Source organism: Nesoenas mayeri (genome assembly GCF_963082525.1).
Source record: "Nesoenas mayeri genome assembly, chromosome: 2".
NCBI classification, from domain to species: domain Eukaryota; kingdom Metazoa; phylum Chordata; class Aves; order Columbiformes; family Columbidae; genus Nesoenas; species Nesoenas mayeri.
Window position 1 is genome coordinate 115,396,243 of NC_137543.1, and position 21,944 is coordinate 115,418,186.

General features: G+C 35.3%; 1 protein-coding gene across 1 annotated transcript in view; it reads right to left on the reverse strand.

Annotated features, from left to right (window-relative positions):
* The window catches only part of BBS9 (Bardet-Biedl syndrome 9), a 343,165-nt gene that overhangs the window by 202,455 nt on the left and 118,766 nt on the right, over positions 1-21,944 (reverse strand). The window contains exon 20 of the mRNA XM_080338643.1: positions 6,094-6,276. Within this exon, the coding sequence (XP_080194769.1) occupies positions 6,094-6,276 (183 nt within the window). The remainder of the gene's footprint in view (positions 1-6,093; positions 6,277-21,944) is intronic.

Sequence of the window (21,944 nt, forward strand, 5' to 3'; positions counted from 1 at the left end):
TGATAGCTCAAGTTAAATTTATTATCAAAACATTAAAAAAAAAATACATCTAGGCAACAGATATGTCAGATTCTCCATTAGCATGAAGTTCATACCAAGGCTGAATGCTTGTTCTGAGCTTGATACGAGTGCCAGGGAATCAATTAAACAAAATAAGAACACAATAATTATTTCTGTCCTTAGAATTTTACAATTCATAATGAACATCAAAACCCATTTATGTATGATTTTGTTTAAATATATTTTGTGGCATCTCGAAGAGAAAGAGAAAGCTGTTTTTGAGAAGCAGTACTATTACCAGCCACCAGAAGTAAGTTTCTTAAAAAGAGAAAAATCTTATGTCCTCTTCTTACCAGCCATTACAAGAACAAATTGGAAAATACAATTGGGCATAGCTTCTTCTGCTAGTCTTTTGAAGTGGGAAGCAACAGATAAAGATATATTCATTTTTCATTAATACACCAAAGTTTAAACAGACCACTAGGCCTTTCATTCTCAGACCAACAAAACACTGACACTTTTCTACCCACAGAATTCACTGTGAAGAATCACACCAATTCGGTGACAGGTGAAGATCAGTAGGTAGTTGTGTAACGTGCTTCCAACTTGCTATGTCTGCCATAGCCCACTGCCTTCTCAGTAAATACAATTAAGTGCAGGAAGACAATGATTCGCAAACATTTAAAGGAACCATGATAGTGCTTAAAGCAGTGGCGAGACCACCACTTCACTCATCAAATTCTCTCTTTCACCCAAATTACTTACTACAAACAAAAGTAAAGTAGAAATGGTTACACATCAATTTGTAGTAACTTAATGGTGTTACAACCATGTCCTCTCCATCTACTCTAGTTGTCTCTGTTGTCCTCCAGTCCTCTTGAGAGCAGGCGAGCAGGCATAGCACAGAGCAAAAGAGTTTAACTTCCATATCAAAACATAAAATCAAAGAAGGCTGGTATTTGAGCCACACTCTTACTTCTCTTCTTCTCCAGCAGGGTCACATATACTTTCCTGAGCAAAGGTCATTGACAGGATACAGGTACCACTATTCCATTTTTAACCTCTCCCTCATACTGGACCTTTGTTACCCAGGGAAGAGTGGGAATCTCATTCCTTCATCCCGTCTTTCCCTCATTTGTCAATACTATGATGCTTTGAGCCAAAACTAAACTTAGCATTGAGGCTGACTTTTTTTTTTTTTTTTTTTTTTGTTAAAAAATGATGGTTTTCACCAGGAAAAACCTAAAGCTCCTTCCTTTTATTTCGGTGGTTAGAAGTTTAAAACCCACTGCCTTCCCCCACACACACTTTTACTGGACTTAGATGTTTGACTGCAACAGAATAGCCTTTCTGAATGGTTCTGTTGCATGGCCTTGATTTAAACAGGAGGAAGATTTGTTTGATACTGTTGATTTTTGAAAAAGGATAGTCAACATCACTTAATGTATTTTTCCCAGCTGGGAAAAAAAGGCAACAAATTTCATGTGCTTCTCCCTCTAAGACTACTTATTTTAAGATGTATTATTCACCTTGTTCATAGAAAGAAGAAGGTGGGGAGTGGGATAATCTATCTTCTATAAACTTGTCTGTTCACAGAAATAAAGAATACAACTGTATGGAAAACTGATTCCAAGTTACAAGTTGTCACTGTCCATTGCCTTATGGTGGTTTTGAATTTGGTTGGTTGGTTTCGTTTGTTTTGTTTAAGAAATTTTCAAAGTATTTACAAAATACCAAAAGCTAATTCATACTGGCTTACGGCAAACAATAAAATATAAAATGTTTCAGCATATTTAAAAATATTTCGGTCTGTTACACAGTTGGAGCTTTGCATTTAAAAAGTGGTTAAAACAACAAGGATAGTACAGAAAATATAAGACACAAAAAACTAATTCCAGATGTATTTTACTATGATTAAGACCTAGGTTGGATTATACTCTAACTAATTACAAGAATTAGTGAAAAATGACAATTTCCAATAAACTGTAAGAATAAGGCTCAAAAATTACTCTCACCAAAGATGTAATTATTAGCTCAAAGCTTCAATAGCACTATACATTAATGGAAAAATTCAATTAAAAGTTTGCTACTGTCAGTCTTGACAGAATTAAGCCTCCTGGAATTACAGAAATAACCTTATCTTTAATCTTGAGAACTTTCACTCAGTAAAGGATTCTTCCCACAAAAGCTTATTTTCTACATTACTTAAGAACTCTACATTAAAACCCATCTGCTATCATACATAAAACCTAGCGTGCTATCTAGTCTTTCCCAGGTGACTGATCTTTTCTTTTTCTGGTGATTTACATTCAGATCATTATCTTACAGAAAGCACAGACACTTTTGATTGTAACTCCTATGACTCTTACTAGGCACTTCATTATTTTCTTCTGACACCACCTCTTTCTCATCATTGCCTTAAAGTATATTTTTCTACTTTATCTAATCAACACTGCAAAGCAGCAAATTTATATTCACTAACTTAAGTTAATAACAGTAGATCACAGAGTCACTTAAAGATATGCATTTCACCCTCAGGCACTTTTTCCTTCCAAGTTACAACTTCAATAAGAAATTAAGATCGAACACAGACATTTACTTGGTTGGTACGATTCCAAACATTAACATAAGGAGATGAAAATGTACTTCCTCAATACCATTTTATTGCTGTTACTGCTAACTACAGTATCACAAATGTGACTATACCAAGAAAGAGATGATGCTGAGCAATGAAGCATCTGTATGTCGTTATTTGGTAACATCACGAGAACTATGAAAGTATTTATTCTTCAGTAAAGTTACTATTGGTGGCTATACTAGTGATGGCCTTCCCTCAGTCCTAAAGTTAGAATGTTAGTATTGACAGACATTTTTCCCTTTGTAATATCTTAAACAAAGAAAGCATTAATAGCTTAATGATCAGACATACAAGCCATCAGCCAGTCCAGATGCCATGCAACCATTTTATCAAAACCATCCTGTGTAGCATGAACCCTTTGAACCCTTTAAATTAGCCTGGACCAATTCTCTCCCTTCTCAAAAGGATTTTCTATTGTAAATATACATTTTATCACAAACCTGGTATTTTTCAAGTATCTTTTTCAATCTAGATAATGCAGCTTGATAAATTATAATCACTGAAAAACATCCTTTAAAATGTTCCTTGCTTTTTTCATTTTTCTGACTTCATAGTACTTCAAATTGTTGCCACTACTTGTTATAAGCTAATAACGAATACTTTAGTCCTGCAGAACAGTCACCAACTCTCCAGAAATAAAGTGAATCACATTAAAAAAAAAAAATCTGATACATCACTAATATTATTACAGTGATCATGGATTCATTAGTCTCCAAAAGCACTCTAATATAGTTTTGTACCATATATTTCAAGAGACAGCAAAACACAGGACTCAAAACCAGTATACATTTTAAATATAGTTTGCATGGAGCTGTAACACTATGTTCTGAAATACTAACAATATATACTTTTATATATTGAATACAGGTTTCACTTTAGTCCCACAGTTACAAAGTACATTGGGACAAAACTGCATTTAATTTCCACGTGAATAAAATCGACTATTATTCCATTTTAGCATCACTTTCTTAATAGTTTCATCAGCAGAAGTATTAGCTCATTTGTCACACTGGTCAAAAGCAGAGACCCAAGAGTCCTCATTCAATTGCTGGTGTTATAATACACTGTACATAATTCATTAAAGAATCACTGAAAAAGGGGAATGTCCCTGTATTTTCACTATTAAACTAGAGCAAACCTTTTAGTCAGTTTAATCAAATCAATACTATTTAGGTGCTAGTTAGAAGTTTACTGCTGGAAATAAAATACAATGCCAAATATATGTTATCCCCAGAAAATATGTAAGTTTGCACTATTACTTCACTGTATCTTTGTAGACATGAAAAACAAACTTCACATGTTCTTATACAAAAGTTTTCAGCAACACAAACCATTAAGCAGTCTGAGATAAAAATTGGTGACAATGGGAACACAAAACATCACTTCTGTAATTGCTAAATATCTAACTGGAGTGATTGCCGGGTCTAGAAAACAAGATGCAATCTGTCCTAAATGGAATCCATGTATGAAAATAATGTTAATGTTATGGTCAGAGAAGCATTTCTTTTTATGGTAACAGTATATTCTAAACATTTCCCTCCTATTAAAAAAAACATTTCCATAGTTTTAATGCTCACAAGGCAGAATGTGTTCTTGAGATGTAGACTGCATCTAAACTGTCTTCTAACACATTCTCTCCAAATAAAAACACAAGAAACCATTGTGCAGAATTGTTTGAAGAGTAAATAAAAATTCTTCAGAGTACTTTCTTTCACCAGCGTTCCACTCAACTGCCTGCAAGGAAACCTGAACGCCAGCTAGGAGCTTCTGTCTGTAAATATCATTGGTATGTCAGAAGATTTCCCCCTTCCCTGCCTAAATTTCTCCTTCAATTACATTCAGATTTCTGTGGTACCATAACAACTTCAATATGGCACGTTTTTCAGTATGTTGTAAAGGTTTCATTTCCATTTCCACCTCCAGTTATTGTTGGTTTACATTTTTCATCTTGGCTGCTCTGCAGGATGTACATCCTTACAATATTTATGAGAGGTCTCGCAGCATTAACATGGAATATTGGTAACTATCAAAACCACATCGAAATATATCCTGAAGTGATATCCTGTATTATAAGACATGGAACAGATTTCACCATGTTTTATCAAAACATGTGTCAAAGCAATGCAATTCCTGACGGCAAAATAAAAGTGAGTCATACAAAAAATGGTTGTTTGGGCTTTTATGAGATTCATATGAACTTTCAGTTCCATTCATGGGAATGCATACTCCTCAGTTGTGAAGCTTGATTTTTCAAGTTTAAATGAGGAAAAATTCCAAACAAATCTCAACAAAACTGCTTTGCTTTTCCTGCTATGGGTGGAAATCATGTGAAATGCCAAAACACTTTCCCCTCAAGGGCAGAAATTTAGTATGATCTTAGATTCACTTGGAACCCAGCACAAGCTTTCTACATGGCCACAAACCATTCTAAGAATTTCTGGTATGTACCAAAATCTGGATGCCCTGTACATTGTGAAAACCCTGTGCAGAACATGAAAATTAAAATTAACATTAGTGTATACTTAGATAATTCTTATTTTTCATTCTGTGGAAGTCATTTGCGAAAGGTTATGCAGTACACTTTAGAGTTCAGATACTTAAAAGAAACTTCTGAGACATATTAATGTCAGAGTTTATTTCTCTCCTAATTGTGGCACACTATCTTGAAGTCCTTTCTTCTAGAACCCAGTAAAAAGGCTGGACTTGAAACTAATTGGAGATCAACTCTGGTTGTTTTAAGTTTAGAAGACTCCTTAATTCAGCTAAAGCAGTGTTTAGCAAGGAGAGACTTTCTTAACAGACCATTCTTCAAATTTTGCACACAGTCTCACATCATCACACTCACTAAATCAGAACAGAATTTGCAAGATACCTATACAGTGCAGGGCTATCTAGAGCATGGTTTGGAGAACACAAATACATTATCTATTAATTGTTTGGTTTTTTTAATAACTTTCATCCATTATATAAACTGATGTGCAAACACTTAAGACAAAGTATGGGAAATGCTTAATAGATTAAATATACTATAGTGCTGTGTGTACATGTCTATATTTTATAGTTCTATTGGAGTGTGTGCATGTGAGCACACATGAGCATGACATAGCATTTATATCATAGTCTTTAAAAAAAATGGGCTATTCTATTTCTGCTAATAACTGGACAGAAGCTAAACCCAGCTAAACTTATGTAAGACACTCCTACTTGCCTTGCTAAGGATGGATTAAGCAGAAGTTAACTGGTATCACCCATGTCTTTGAATAAAACATTCTATAATCTACTTCTTTACCACTTTCTTGTGAAGTCAATGTAGTTTGCATCAAACACCAACCTCATAATGCTACTAAATCGCTTCAAAGGACAGTCTTCAACAAAGTACATGGGGAAATAGGTAGATTGAAGCACTTACAGTTCTGTCAATGAGCATTTTTCAAGCGGCTCTTACAGATTCTTACCAGCTCTTGTGTATCTTCTGCTAATGGCAAAAACGTTGCCTCCAGAATAGCAACTTGATCAGCACTGAGCTTCTGCCACAGGCTAATCAGCGTAATCACCAGATGGGTGGCACTTTTCAACTTTGTTAGTGCCCGGAACATGTTGGCTTGATTTTCTTCTGCTGCATCTGCTAGAGCTATTACCTGCAAAAATTACAAACGTCTGTTAAGTACAATTTTACCATCCACAAACACTCAACACTGAAATTAACTTTGGCACACTCTTGTTTTCCTTTAGAAGATCCTGAAGAATTCTGTTTTCCATAAACACAGATCACAGAGTATTACATGAGTTATCATTTACATAGATTTTTATTTTGCACACCCAAGGATATTTCAAATCCATATGGCAACAGGATTAATCTACCTAGTACAATTAGTGTAGAAAGAATGCTGTTTAGAGCATATTCTTAAGGCATTCCTGAAATTGATCCCCATCATATCACATATTACATTATAACAAGCTAACTTGCAGGTTTATGCCACGTAAGACACTAATCACTGTATGACCAGTAGGCCTACTCTCTTAATTAAAACCAACACATTTATTTTATGGAACTAAAAATGCAGTATATAATTATTTCCAAATGAACATAACTGCCATCTGTTATTTTATTAACTCTTGGGTCTCTCCATGTCTTGCACTACTTGCTTCAACTTTTATGCCAAAACATAAAGAGTATGGATCATGTATAAGAAGGCAATACCACTTTAACCACCAGACGTTATGAAAGAATTTTCAAAATAAAATAAAATGGCAGATTCAGTTCCTGTAAGGTGGTAAGACAGTTTTATTGAGTACTTCAAGATGCTGAAAAACAAAAGCTATTATATTATATTCTACTCAGTTCAGATATAACTTGTCATTGTATATAATGTTGTCCACACACAACATATTTTGGAAAATATTACTATAGATGCCTTCTTCCTTGAAATACAATGTTTAGACGTCTTATATTACTGGTGAAAAGTGAAGATGACAGAGATTTTGATATGCAACTGCTATCATTTAAACACGACAATAAGAGATTTTCCATGGTGTTTGCACTCAATTACTTCAGCTAAAAGAAAGGAACAAAGGTCAGGGGTTTATCCTGGCAGAGCCCAACCTACAAGACCTGTTCTGTTGAATGCCACTACATCTTCATGTTGACCCAATAATACCTGGCTTACAGCAGGGCTGATTATCTTCACTGTCATTTAAATCAACACAAAGCATCTCCCTCAGCCACTTTCTCCTTCTGTTTATTTATCTTCAAGATGAGGTAATGGGTGCTTGACTGGAGTTGTGAAAAGCCTCACAGAAATGCAGTTACACTGTAATTAGTATTACAACAGAATTTACAGAGCAAAACTTGCAGAACTTGATCCATTAACAATTGGCAACAGCAGGAAAATGAAAATACTATATGATGCATCTTCAGGCGGGAAACAAAGCCAACCAGCTGTTAGCATTTGGTGGAGGAAAACTATTTTTAATCTGCAATACTGGCATTAGAGATGTGTGTGTGTTCCTTCCAAGCTCCCATGTGACTGGGAAGATAAAGAAAACAGAATTTTAGGGAACTATAAATATGAAACATTTCAAACAAAACGTGTTAATAGCTTTTGTTTTAGATTTTAAAATGCAACGTTTCCAAATAAAATGAAGAACCCACAGGACACTCATGAGTCCAAATACTACATAGATCAGAGCCAACTAACAAAACACACACATACACACACACACACAAAAAAAGAGCGCCCAGCTAATCATGCAAAGAAGAAGTCAGAAATCAATCCCAACTAGTGGAAACCAGTATGACATACTTTTGTTAGAGGAGAGTAACAGTTATCACAGACATGTCACTTGATGTAATCGTGCTCGCATTCCGTTTGGTCAGACCAAAGCCCTGATGTTCTTCATACCTCATGTTCTGCACAAGGGGGAGTTCCCTACTGCAGTTACTTTCCAACAGTTTTGGGTGACAAAGCTACATGACAAACACAACCTTACATAGTACCCAACCCACATCAGTTGCATCTGACCACTATAACCAGTAACTGTATGCACTACACAGCCTCATCTTTCTGAGGAGACAAGCAACAACAGCAGACAAGTTCTCCTCAGTCTAATAGCACCCTTCAAATATCTAATCACCCTTCCTGTCCAATATGCATTTGAGAACTCTGGGAAGAAAAATATGCTAATATGAATTTAACACGCTGATGACATTCATCATTATGGTTCCTATAATATCGTTACTGGATGGCATAGTGCAATGGATAAATTCAGAATTCCTGGAATTTGGAATAAAGGCAAGCTAGATGTATCTGATTATGGATAATGCTCAGTTAATAGCATTTATACTGAAGAAGCAAGAAAATGCAGTTGCACTTGTTGCACTTGTGTGATCACGACCCGAACCCCACTTACGCAACAAAGGTGAAGGACACTGTGTAGACTGATTAATGAATTCCCAGGTTGTCTTCTCACTCTGTGCTATATTTCAACTTACATTGTACTGTATACTTCAGCAGCATAAAAGAGAAGTAACTGGCATGGCCTTTTACGTTAAGGATCTTGCATGTCAGAATGGGCTTTCTTTCCATTTTATAGCCATGAACAAAGGAGATACTCACCCTTTCACAGGCTACAGATGTAAAACAAATATCCCAGTATTCCCAAACAATACCTAATGTACCGAGCCTATAAGCTATTTTGAAAGCAGTTTCATAAAAAATGGCAAAAAAAGTACAACTGGTAAAAGAGTTTGGCACAAAATTCTACAGTTCTGAAAGCACAATAATACAAACAACTAGTAGATCAGTAATAGGCCTAAGTTTCTAAAGGAGAGGTGCAGGTCACTGAAACATATAGCAATTAAATCTTTACATGACTGCATATACACAAGTTCTACTTTACACTTGCAGAGAAACCAAAGAGGGAAGAAACCATTTCTAAGTACCAATTATTCTGTCAATAGATGAAGAAGTGATCTAATATAGCTTTCTGAGATCTGGAATATCCAGAACAATACAATATGAATTACCATACAATAATAAAGGCACACAGAGTCATTGGAGTTTTTAAAAAAGCCTCTAACACAGACTGAAAAAAATGTTGTAAAAACCGCACCCTTTGAGATACGCTGAGAACTGAAAGCCAAAGCAACACAGAAAGCAGCTGGGACTAAAGATACTTTGACAATACACGGTTTCACAGTAAATACTTAATATGAGGGGAAAAATATATATTTTTTAAAAAAAAAGGAGATCTTTCCATACAAAGGAAAATTACACTAAATATCACCCAGGACATCAGCTATAAATTTTAGTAGCATTCTGGGGTTTTTCATTCAAACACTTGCAGAGTTTAAGGATTAATAAGTACTAAAACCATGACATTTGCATTTTTAATTATTTTTATTTTCACCTGAACATTACCTGTAACTGTATTTTACAATAGTTGAGGAGAATAAAGAATCCATACTCTTTGCAAACTGCGATCCTTAGATTCAGTCATGGTTTCTCCGTAATTTCTCAACTGTATCTGCAATTCTCTCAGTAAATGTTCAATGTGCTCAGCTAAAATCTATTTTATCATCTTTCTAAACAGATCTATCCCTGTCTCACTTTTTCACAGGGCAGGTGGAAAAATACATTGCAAGTGGCAGCCTCAACTGTAGCTTAGATGCAAAGATTTTAGACATATTTTTACAACTGATCAAGGTCCGCTTTTCATTTATATTCTCTTTTGTTTAAATGTTTCTGACCAAATTCTTGTTCTGTTCCAATACACGAACCTACAGCAAAGTACAGGCAGTTGTTAATGAAGGTATGTTGTAAAAAGAAAAGAAAGAAGAATCATTCTCTAAATTAAGAACACAGTTAAGATTTTTACTAAATTTCACAGTTGCAAAGGTAGAGCTGAAATCCAGAAGTATTTTTATAATCTTGAGAACTTCACTCCTTAACACTGTTGCCAGGATTTGAGTGCAATAATTTCCAAGCATGGAGCATTTCTCATGTTTTCGGCCTTGAGCATTCAAGTATAATGATTTCTCTCCATGCTTTCTTCATTGCTAAGTAGACCTTATAAGACATCATGCATTTGAAAACTGTAAACTAACGGTGATTCAAGATTTACTAGTAAATTTGAAGTATCTTCATTTTTAGCAGAAATTAAGTTTGAAGAGAGCAGAAGTTTGACATTTAAGGATTACAGAATCTCTTTACAATTCATCCCTCCTTTAAGTAGGAGTAAGTCTTCTATTGAGTATGTGTTCCAATATGGAAAATAACATAGAAATGTAATTATTCTGAAGTGGACACAGCGATGATGAATTATCAAAACTATTATGTACTCCACAGTAAGTTTATCCATAATCAAAGCCTTTATACTTGGTTTCAAAATAGCCATTCAGCACACAATTATACACACAAAAAGAGAGATCACAAGCTCACAGGTCTTTTTCTGCAATCATTCTTATCTTAATATGGAATAATTTATTGCAAGGTACTTAACTGATCCAACTTCTTCCAACTATTTTTAAACAAAATTACATCTTCATAGACCGGGATTTTAATGTATGTAAAGCAGGGGGAAAAAAAGAGCGCTGAGAAAAGCTAGGATTACTGCTTGTTCATTCCTATTGCAACAGGACATTTAGTTCTACTCTACTTCACCCTTTCCCAATTCAGTCGCTAAATCATTACATTTTTATTGTGGTTTTAAGAAGTCTCCATCACATATCCTAGTTCACACAGAACATGTAAGCATTTAAAGTCAAACATTTTTTCCTCACAAGACACTTTTTTTACCTTGCATACATGGCATGCAGCCCCATACAAAAGCTAAGACACCAGCAAAGCAAACCTTTAAAACAGGTAAGACAAGTGATACTATCAATTTAATTAACAAAATCCTGAATCATCTCTTATTCTGGGACTAAACATTTTTTATTTTTTTAGCAAGCAATACTCGAAAGTAGTTCACAAAGTAACAAAACAGCGATTAGCAGCCAGATTCCCTGTGCAGACCATCTACCTCCACAACCATTGTGCACACAACTTTTGACAGGTGACTAAAGCTTTATGGAATGCAGGCGAAGATATCCATGTCAGAGAGTGATCTTTATCAAACATTCCGTCACCAGAAAGAACAACCATGTCACTCCTGCTCTTCTAAAAGCTGCAGCATTCCCATAGCACTGCGATGGGTGCCTGAGAGTGGATGTGGGGATTAAGTACCTCAGGCCACAATTATCTGACCTCTGTAAGAACGCCTTGGCTAGTGCTAACCATGACGACAGTTTTAAAAAAAGCTGTGGCATAGACCCACCGTGATGACAATAAAGCATTGATTCACTAGACACCAAATACTCAGCTTCCAAGTGAAGCCCAACATGACCTCGGATCTGACAAGATAGTGGAGACAAAAGATGTCGCAGCAGGACGACCCATGCTTTATCTGGATGCATCCAGCTACCTCCTGAAATTCTATTGCCTCGCTTGATGAATGTGAAATTATTGATCATCACAGGCAATTACTAGAGCAATCTGTGCGTCTGCAAACTAAACCAACCAGATTAAGGAAATACTCAAATTGACAAGGGAACTTGCATGTTTTTTTCTTCTGTGTTATCTCCATGACAGAATGATCATTAACAGCTCTACTGCACCTTTCTAAATTGGAATTTGCCATGAAGCAGTACCATCTACAAGCACAGCACAGGTTAAGATGGCAGTCAACTTAAACGCTCTGTAAGAGCCAAATGCCTGTACTGTTTAAATTCAGAACCCTCTTTTGAGTCTTCACATATATCAAAGCTGTCTTATCTCAACAAACCAAAGTGATAGTGTTTTACTATAATGGAGAGTCACGCTGCATTGTTTATTTCATTTTACAAACTAATAATGATTTTAATATGAAAATCTTCTGGGATAAAGGAACTATCATTTCAGCTACAAAGAGATGTAGATAAAAAAACAAGCTATTCCTTTGTCTTCACAAGTCTCTCTTCTCCCAGCTTTTATCTATACCACTATACTCTAACTAGAACTTTATTAAATTACTGCAAAATATTTAGTGGGTTCAGAACCTGGGTACCCAAAGTACTGATCATTAATACACTTAAACCCACATTAAAACCCTGAAAGATCAATGTCACCCTGCTCTGTAGGCAATTCTGTTTTGTCTGAACTAAGTATTGAAACAAGCTATGCCAGTAAAATCCAAGCATGAAGACCAGCTGGTTAGCTCTATTTTAAACGGGTACAATCTAATTAAAGGAAGCATATTCATATTCGTCTAAGTCTAAACCTGCAGCTCTTCATAAGTATAAATCAATTTTGAATTTTTCTTCTGCCTTAGCAATACTTATTTAGTGGTAAGTTTGCTTGTTTGCATCACTGTTGCCAGTTTACTGGTTTTATCTAAAGACATCTTGGTGTTTCATACCGCTGACTCTCATTATCTGAGCTTCCTTGTTTAAATCCACAGCAACAGAAACAAAGAATTCCTATTGTTCGTGGTGTTCCATCTGTGATAAGAACTACAGTTACCATTATTTTAACTTGATTAATCTACTTTTCTCTATTTGCTTGTTTGTTTGTTGTTTTAGTTTTTGTTTGTTGTTGGTGGTGTTTTTTAAGGGGTTTATAGCATTTTTATATGCCTGATAAATTAGTATCATCAATAGGAAGAATACATAGAACAAAGTTTACTAAATATGTGACACCTGACCTCTTGATAGCCTGTCCTCAAGTAATACTGCAGCCAGGTTTACAAGTGAATAACTTTTTGTTATTTGGTACAACTATTAAATACCAAGATGAGGAAAAAAATATTCTTGAAGGAAGGCTACAAACATATTCCAAAATGCATAGGTTTCTTATAAAATCCAAATTTAAAAGCAGAGTTATAAAATTAGTAGCTTATCTGAATGAAATAACATCTGTTAGAAATGACACAAAACCCAAGAAGTCAGTGAGTTACTATGAATCCTTTGCTTACCCCTTCAAAACAAAAGTTCCATTTAAGCAAAGGATGTACTAAACAACACACAGATATGTCACAGAATCTCTCATAGTCAATGAACATTGAAGACAGAGTTTCACTGTGAAGCTGCGGTTGAATTGGCCGCAACATATAAAAAAAAAAAAATACCGCCAAACGTTAGCTAAATGGAGATACAGAGGTGGAGAGCTTAGTTTGTATCACCAAATATATGGTATTGTGTAACAATGGCTAAAAAAAACTTACAGCAAATGAACAAATTTTAAAAGTTGGAGTTGCATGCTGTGTGTATTAAAATAAGCCATGAACTTAAACAGTTTAAAAACTAACAAGGGCCTCATTTTGCAAATTTCTAATTGTATTTCAAACAAAAGGAGTCTGTGGATGACCAGGAAATCAAGAGACACACATTGGATCCTACTCTGCAAACATTTACATACAGCGAAGCTCAATGGGCAGAATTAAGGATTTGCTAACTTCAGGGGAAACATTGCACCAATTCAGTAAGGGCAAGAATTCATCCTATTGAAGACCACCACTCTCAGTGTGACCAGTCATATGCACCTAGAGGGGGGAAAAAGCATTTGCAGCATGTTAGATGTTAGGCAAAGAGTGTAGTTTTAGAAGCCTAGAATAAACCCACAAATCATTGCTTCCCAGAAAGTACACAGTAAAACACATCTCCTAAATCAGGTTCATCTCCTATTTATATTTTATTATAATAATGAAGAAGAATATTGACAGAAGTATCTTAAAAAGGTCAGGAAATGCAAATCCAACTAACGCATAATATATTTTTCCACCTATGTAGATGAAAACAGAGCCAGTCTGGCAAATTCTCTTCTAACACCTTTAACAATAAAAGTATCAATATCAAACAAATCAGCAAGACAGTCAAGACAGTGAAGTACTATACTAAATTCCAAGCCATGAAAATTGCCCACCTAATTCCCCATTCAGGTTGAGCTATCATCTAATTTTAAGTTATTAAAAAACATTGTGGTTGCTAACACAGTGCCTGGGAGTAACAGTAAGAATAAGAATGTTTAAATTAAAATAATAAACTCTGGAAACAAATTCCAAATACATCAATCAAAGAAAATGGATGGCAGGCTAATTAGAAGCTCAAACTTAACTACAACACTGATTTCAGGACATCCTTCATTAAAATTACTTTTCTATTTTGGGACACTTTATGGAGTTTCTCTATTAATAGTAAAATCTTGAGAACACGTGCCAGTACATTTGGAAATAAAATGGGCTTCTCAGGTCAAAGTGCAAAGGTCACATAATATATTAAATCCTTGCTTGAATACTTCGAAGTACAAGTTCTCCTTTTAATTTTTTTCCTGAAAGAGACATAACCATTTCAAAACAGAGGAACATCATGATGAAAAGCAGATTTCATAAAACCCAGTCAAAAACAGTCTGCATAAAACTTGAGGAGAATTCAGCAAAAAAAATATTGGAGTTCACCAGATTTTACTGGATTTACTAGCAAAGAAAGATGGTTTCAAAAGTGTCATTTAATGCAAGTAAAACCTCATTGTTGATGCAAGGTGCCACAGCAGTAAGTTTCAGAGCAAGCAGACTCCTGTGTTCCTCCTCCACAGACGAAGTACAGCACAGGCCATAATAATGCTTGCTCCCCAAACAATACCCAGCAAATAACCTTTGCAAACTTGAGCTGCAGCCTACTTCGTATGACATTAAACTTCTATGCCAACAGTTACTGCCATACAAGTGTGATTACTTTCAGTGATGCAGATTTCATTGTATGGGGGTATGAGAAGTACTGATAGATCAAAAATATCCTACTGACAAGTCACACAGCAGGTGGACTTAACCTAATAATGAAGAAACAAAGAGCTTACAGGACCCTTCACCTATAGAAAAGTGAACAAAAAAAAGGAACTACCTGAAGTAACATTACAGTGTATCCAATGGCAACTCTTCAGGTGTTGATCAAAAGAACACGGATTTTTAGGTCACCGGATTCATTCTGCTACACATAATGGCAAATGATGCTCATTCTGCACACCTGCAACTGCACCATCTAACTTTGTTCTCTCAAGCTGACAAATTAAGAACATTCCCACCTGAAATACTCTGCTAATTCACAAGCACAAAGCTCACAGGAACAAAATCAAGTGCAGTTTTCTTTACATGTACACCTGCCTTAGCCAACCAATAAACTCAGGCAATGCATTCTGCCAGTTAAGCCTATGAGTTAGAACTTATGCAGAAATAAAAAAATAAAACTAAAATAAGCAAATGTTTGTCCCCCAAATTGGTTCATCCTATGTTCAAAATAAGATGAGCTGCAAAACTAGTAATTATTTTACTGTTTAAAAATTACTGTATCACAGTATTATTCTGATTAAGTATGTCTCACCTTAGGCTATGGATTGGTGTCCAGTAAAGTAAACACCAATATTATATGTACATGTACATATTTACAGGACTGAGGCTTTATTATTAATCATAACATACTATGTTGTTCTCCTGCTGCACTTTTTTACATATCTAAAGCTATATGGCCTTCTAACATTAATTTAAAAATACATTATTTAATGATGCACTTACAATCTCTTAGCCTTTGAGAAATGTACTGAAAAAAAGAGTTCAAAATCAGCATCATAGGCAAAAGTCCTTCAACCAAATATGACTTTTCCCTGCTTTCAGTAGGGCAACTGCTAACTCCATTCATAACCCACACGTTGTTCTTTTCCTTAAAATCAATTAAAACAAAGAAGAGCTAACAAACTAATTAAAGAAACTCCTTCCCATATGTTTAGCACCAATTCTCTACTGAAGGAACAGCTGTGTGGCAAACTCTCCAGTTTTTGAGATAAACACATTTCTGACCTAGCCTCACCACCTGTGTACCCTGGTATGCTGTCAGAAAAGCAAGACAGTTCAGGCCAACCTAGAGGCCAACCTAGAGTTAAAGGGGGAACAATCGCTCACCTTCAAAAAGGCTTTGGAGCCACAGTCAACAAGATCCAAAGTTCAATTCAACTCTACTTCCTAGAAGACAGTCTTTCTTTCCATGAAGGAAAAAAGCGTTCAACAGCCTACCATACCATCAAATGCACAAGAATTAATGCATTTATATCACAGCCTTCCATGCAAACATCTCAATCCTTGACTTTTCTTTTATTCTAACAGGCAGCTGAGTCTATAGAGGAGATGGCACAAGATATGTAAGGTCTTTTTCAGGTCCTGCTGACCTAGACTAAGATCCCCACTGGGGCTGCTAGAAGGAGGGGAGCAGAAGAAAGAGATAGGAAGTGTCAGGTATGCTTCAGTGTCTGAAATGTGATCATTAACCTTGGAAATTTCTCTGTTTTAAATCTAGAAATAACTCCTCATTGTCTGAGCAGAAGTTTATGGATTTGGATTATTAAATAATACCCTCAATTACGGAGAGAGGAAAGACCTTGTTTTTCAACGCTAATATATAACCACATGCATACACATCGCACTAAATTAGTAACAAATGCTCTTACTGATTTTGGCTGAGATAGGCTTTCTGATAAGACAAGTTTCTCCTTTCAAAAATAGCTCAATTTAAACATTTGTATTGCTCCCCTGATGTAATACAGCTGAAGTTCATGCCGGGGTTCAGTAAAATCTAATAGTTTTAACTTAGTTTGAACCATTACTGGTCATAACAAAATGTATTGAAAAGGGTACTTATGTTTGCTTTATTCTATTGCATCAAAGTTAGGAAAACACATCTGGGTAGCGTACATTCTAGCCACACTGTAGATCAACAATCCAGATAAACGTTTTGTCTGGAGGGATGACTAAATAAGTTGGCCAAATATCAGAAGAAATTCACTTTGATGTTTCAAGTTGGTGGAGCTCAGAAACACGACCTAAATTTACGGTAACATCCTCTAATAGAGTAGCAACCATCTCTTCCTTAAGCATCTGCTAAGAAAAAATAATTCATTATGAATGATGGCAGAATTAAATATGAATAAAATGGCAGGAATCTAAGGAAAAACATTTGTCTATTTTCACTCATATTCATTAATTGTTCATATTCAACCTTTTTCAGGACCATCTCCAGTGCTTGCCTCCACTGTTACCAAAAGGGACTTGGAGTCTGCTTCGTAGCCCATAGATGGCATTTGAGGTTTACATTGCAGGTATGTGTGGCTGAACTCAGACTGCATCGACAGGTTCTGTGTAAGCATTTCCCTCAGAGGGATGCTGAGCCACATGTCAAAAATTAATGATGAAAATATATAAAAATAGATAAAACCTCACATCGGGTGTAGAACAAACTTACTGAGCTCCATCAGTCACGGACAGCTGGCAGGTTCCTTAAATGATTGGACTGGAGAGAATTACTGAGTACCATTCCTTTGGGAAGTAGTACTGAAGAAAAGCCACTGTGCAGTGAGAAAATGAACCCACCATTATGTTCTTTTCTAAATGGAAAATTTCTAGGGGAAAATATAAAAGAAAAAATATTTCCCAAAATAAATAATTCCATTGCAAAGCTTACCGGTAAAGGAACTGGACAAAGCGTCTGCTGCCCTTACAGAGCAAAGAAACCATGAAGAACCAGGAAGATACGCAGCCTTCCATTTTTTTTTGGTGCAAATACAAGAACACAGATGTTTAAAACAGAGTGAGCTCCCCAAAAACAAATTCTAAGATGAGGTGACCAGTTTCCCTTAATTTCCTTGATAAACTACAGAGGGATTGTTGCATATTTTTTTTAAACCACAGAAGCTATCTAACTTTCAGTGCCTTTGTCTCCATAAGACCCTTCTTACTGTCCTTAACAGTTATAAAAGTTGGAGTACACTGCAAATTTTAATCGTTACAGTATCACCTGTCCTTAATACAGCATTTGTAGGCAAGAGCTAGTGATCATCTCTTAAGTACTAATGAAACAGGCTAAGAATAATTTTTTGCAATACATATGCCTATGAATGGCATTTTTTCCCACTGTTCACAGTACCTCAAGACTCAAGCAAAAATACAGAGAACAAGCTATTTCATGTGATCATAATGTTTTTTTTTCACGTTTCCATTAAAACTGAAGTACTGAATTCAAGGGAAAATTCTGAAAAATAGCAACTTAACGCTGCATTGAGCATTGAAGGATCTTGTTTGAAGTTTTTATATTTACAAATTAACAAAGCATAGTAAATAATTTTATCATTTATATATTGGTAACTTCCTACACAGACATAACTTGTTAATTCCACAGGAGGAACATTTCTAGCCTTTCACTGTCATTTGGAGCTATTTCCATCACTTCCTACAAGGAAGTAATTCAGTTAAAGGCACCGGTTCTTTGTCACATCACAGTCAAGGATAACTATGTACACACTTGAGGTTTCCTTAACCAGCACTTTGACTTCCTCTGTACATACTCAGTTGACAAAGCTTTATCTACCGCTTTACAGCAACTGTACTACATTACAGTCTGCGTATCACTTGTCTGATTAGCGTTCCTCATCCCAGAAGAATGACTGAACTCCCAACATACAGAGGCATGGTATGTGAAGTAGTTTCAACAATACACAAAAAACCTGCACCTCTAAGTTACGCTTTTCTGAAATCTCACTCTTATTCAAAAGTATACATGAAGAAAGCAGTCATCATTGCTTTATTCCGTAGTAAAAAATAAAGCTATCCCCAAGACTGTCAGGTCATTTAGCACTACTCTAAACCTGTAACAGCCACTTAAGGCGAGAGAATAGCATCACACCACTTACCAGCCCTCCCTGTCTTGGACATTGGACACACACCTCAAATAATTCCTTGGGATCACAAACAAAGCTATCCATGATATACTTAGGTTCCATTTTCCACAACTCCTGCTTGACAATTCATGTCCTATAAATAACTACAGAAGTCCACCCTCCCTCCCTTTATCCACTTCTCATCAATGCACCCCTAAAGGACAATAGGTTTCTTGATGTGTGTACACAATCAAGGCATGAATTCTCAGTCAGGTCTTCACCTGGCAGCAAAAGCATAATGTCCAGAGGAAACTGAAAAAGGAGACTGGGAATAACTGAGCAGTTCAAAGCATGTTACATACTGGTATTCACCAAAAATTTCTCCCGCATAGTAGCACAATACTAAAGACACAAATTTCCCACCACTTTCCTTTAATGTGAATAATAGCATGTTTAAAATCTACAAAAGCAGCCAAGAAAGTGGTCCAATCTAAATTAACCACAGACATTTTAGTTCCCTTAAGAACAAAATTTTAGTACCTTTGGTTTTGGATTCATGATCTACACAGCTCAAAAGTTAACTAATTCTGGCTATAAGGAAACTAAAGCTTTACTTAGAAACTGTTAAGAATATTTCTTTCCTCATTGAAACAAGCCATTCCAACCTAAGTCAATATATCACATGCTTTATTTTAAAACAAAGTAATGTTTGAAAGAAATCAACAAAACCCCCAAACAAACAAGTATCCTTTATTTGGGGGACAGGTGGTTAAAGCAAGAAAGAAAGGATCAATGTGAGAGTTGTTTGGACCCTTGGGTGCCTATCCACAGAAAACAAAATTCCCCTGCTTCAACTGATACATGAACAAGGTCAGCATGTGAACACCATACCATATTAAAGTTATTTTAAATTGTTTTCCATTTTCTGTGCCACAGATAGGACATCTTCACAATATCAAAAAAGCTACAGGTAAACAGTATTTTGTGATGGAAGCGAGTGATTTTAGAATACTGCAAAAATCTTCATTTTTGTTTGAACCTGAAGTTTTATAGCAGTCAACAGTACACTGAATTCACATAGCAAGCAAGTTTTGAAACAGAACACTGTACATTGTAGCCTCAAGTAAAATATACATCTATACTACTCCAAAAGTATTAACAAGTAACACTTAAAAACTACACTTTAGAACACACCTCACATGCCTCTGGTAACTGAGGGTCACAGTGCTTATGTGCCAAGTTATACACAAATAGCTTATATGCTCATTAGAAAGTTATTGCTTCAGGAAGTTTCGATGATGTGGTTAACATTAGGGTAAGATGCCACACAAGTCTGGAAAATAAAAATCATTGTATCCTGCAGTCATCTTTTGTAATATGCCCTGAGCACTGTACAAGTAATTAATTTTAAGTAAATTTCTTAAATACAGTTTATGCAGGTCAAGCTTCAAGTCTCTTTTTTTTTTTTCACAAACCTAAAAACATGGATTTTCGCTACACTGTTCTTCTATAGTAAATCTGTTAAAAATGAAATACTGACCAATTATAAAAAATAAAATTGGCTGTACGTTTTAATAAAGCCAGACATTTTCCTTAAGTCAAAGAAAGCTTTGTCATTGACTTCAGCATAACTGAGATTTTACATTTTCAAATGCAAAATGTAAACAAGTTGGTAAAATACATTTCCTCCAATACATAATCCTAATTCTTAACCACAAAATCATATATAATATCATATAAATATATTAAATATATATAACTCTTAATCTATAATTAAATTCCTATATAGCAGTTTTCTGAGTGTGGACAAAACATTCAACCACTATGATTCATAAAAATATTAACAGAAACAGAAAAACTGAAACTGCCCTAAACTTCAGCAGAGAGTTAATCCAATATAATAATTCACTAGACAAAAAGTAGCTCCATATTAAATGAAAAAATTCTTTTCCCCGAAGTTAATATTTAGCATTTTCAACATTTGAAGATCACTACCCTTATCAGGAGTTATTATCAGAGTACTGATGGACAAAATCCCTTTCAAAATGGCAAGCGGGTACTTCTGTCAGTAATTATCCCTGCTAATTGGAAACTGCTCTCTTTCATTTAGTCTTTTCTAGTGAGTGCTTCTCTTATCTGTTTTTCTCCATGTGGTATCAGCCAGTGCCTCACTCCATTCCTCTGCTGCTTCATTTAAGTCTTACCCCTCCATAATCACTTGTTTTCTTTCCAAATATCTTCCAATTTTCAACATGTTTCAACTGGGTATTTCTCAACTTATTTCTTTATTATCAGTCTATGAAAATATTTCAAAGTTTGTTGTTTGGTCACTTGATATAACTTCTAATGGTAGATGAGTTAGGAGCATACCTTATGTTTGACAGGACATCAAGATACTCTTTTCTTTCAGCTTTAATGACAATGCCTCACAGATGACATATGAACAGATTTTACAAAAAGCTGTTAAAAATCCATCTACAGCTCTTTGAAAAGCAGTGCAGTTTTAGCCCCCTCTCCTTTATCTTCTGGTACCCCTGTTCTTTTATGGTGACTTTGCAAAACAATACCCATAACAAACAGTAGAAATGGGAAGGAAACTATGCAGAATTAACAACAATGGTAGTTATAAAAAGGAATCCTGGAATCCTTAACACATAGCTTTTTCCTTAAACACTACATAATAAAAATCAATAGCATATAATCAATTAGGACTTTGGTAGAAACTCAACATAAATTATTTGAATAATTTAAACTAAACATATAAATAAAGGATTATAATAAAAATGTCATATCTTTCCATAAATTTGTATGAACTATTATTTCTTATATTATACTCCTACGTAACTTTCTAACACAATTCCATTTCAGCCATTCCATCACTTTACCCAAGATTCATGTCAGGCCAACATCCTCACACTTGCCTCAGTCTTCCTTTATTTCATTTGAACACCAGCTTTACCCAGTTCTCTGGAACCACCCTCCTTTGTCACTTCTTACTAATCTCACCTGTACAGGGAATTGTTCGGCCAAACCTTTAAAATTCTTATATATAAACCAAACTGACGATTTTAAAAGGTTTATAATAATGTTTAATATTT